General features: G+C 73.9%; 1 protein-coding gene across 1 annotated transcript in view; it reads right to left on the bottom strand.

Moving 5' to 3' along the window:
* Hells (helicase, lymphoid specific) overlaps window positions 1–218 on the bottom strand; it is a 42,310-nt gene extending 42,092 nt beyond the window's left edge. Inside the window, exon 1 of the mRNA XM_004625489.2 lies at window positions 83–218. Within this exon, the coding sequence (XP_004625546.1) occupies window positions 83–113 (31 nt within the window). The 5' untranslated portion in view covers window positions 114–218. The remainder of the gene's footprint in view (window positions 1–82) is intronic.

The raw sequence follows: 218 nt of genomic DNA, 5'->3' as shown, positions 1-218 counted from the left end.
CCACAGCGCACCGGCCGGGGTCGGCTCCTCGCCGCGCGCCGCAGCCCTCACGCCCGCCCCGAGGAAGACCGCTGCCACTCACCGCCGCTGCTCGCCGGCCGCTCCGCGGGCATGGCTGCACGCTCACCGGGAACCGGCTGTGCGCGCTTTTCGGAACCTGCAAGGCCGCGTGATAGCACCCCACGCAGGAACCGGCTGACTAGCGCTCTGCCCAAACC

The sequence above is a fragment of the Octodon degus genome, unplaced genomic scaffold, assembly GCF_000260255.1.
Source record: "Octodon degus isolate 3935 unplaced genomic scaffold, OctDeg1.0 scaffold00010, whole genome shotgun sequence".
Lineage (NCBI taxonomy): Eukaryota > Metazoa > Chordata > Mammalia > Rodentia > Octodontidae > Octodon > Octodon degus.
The sequence above is the reverse complement of the archived record's forward strand: the minus strand, read 5'-3'. Positions and strand labels throughout refer to the sequence as shown.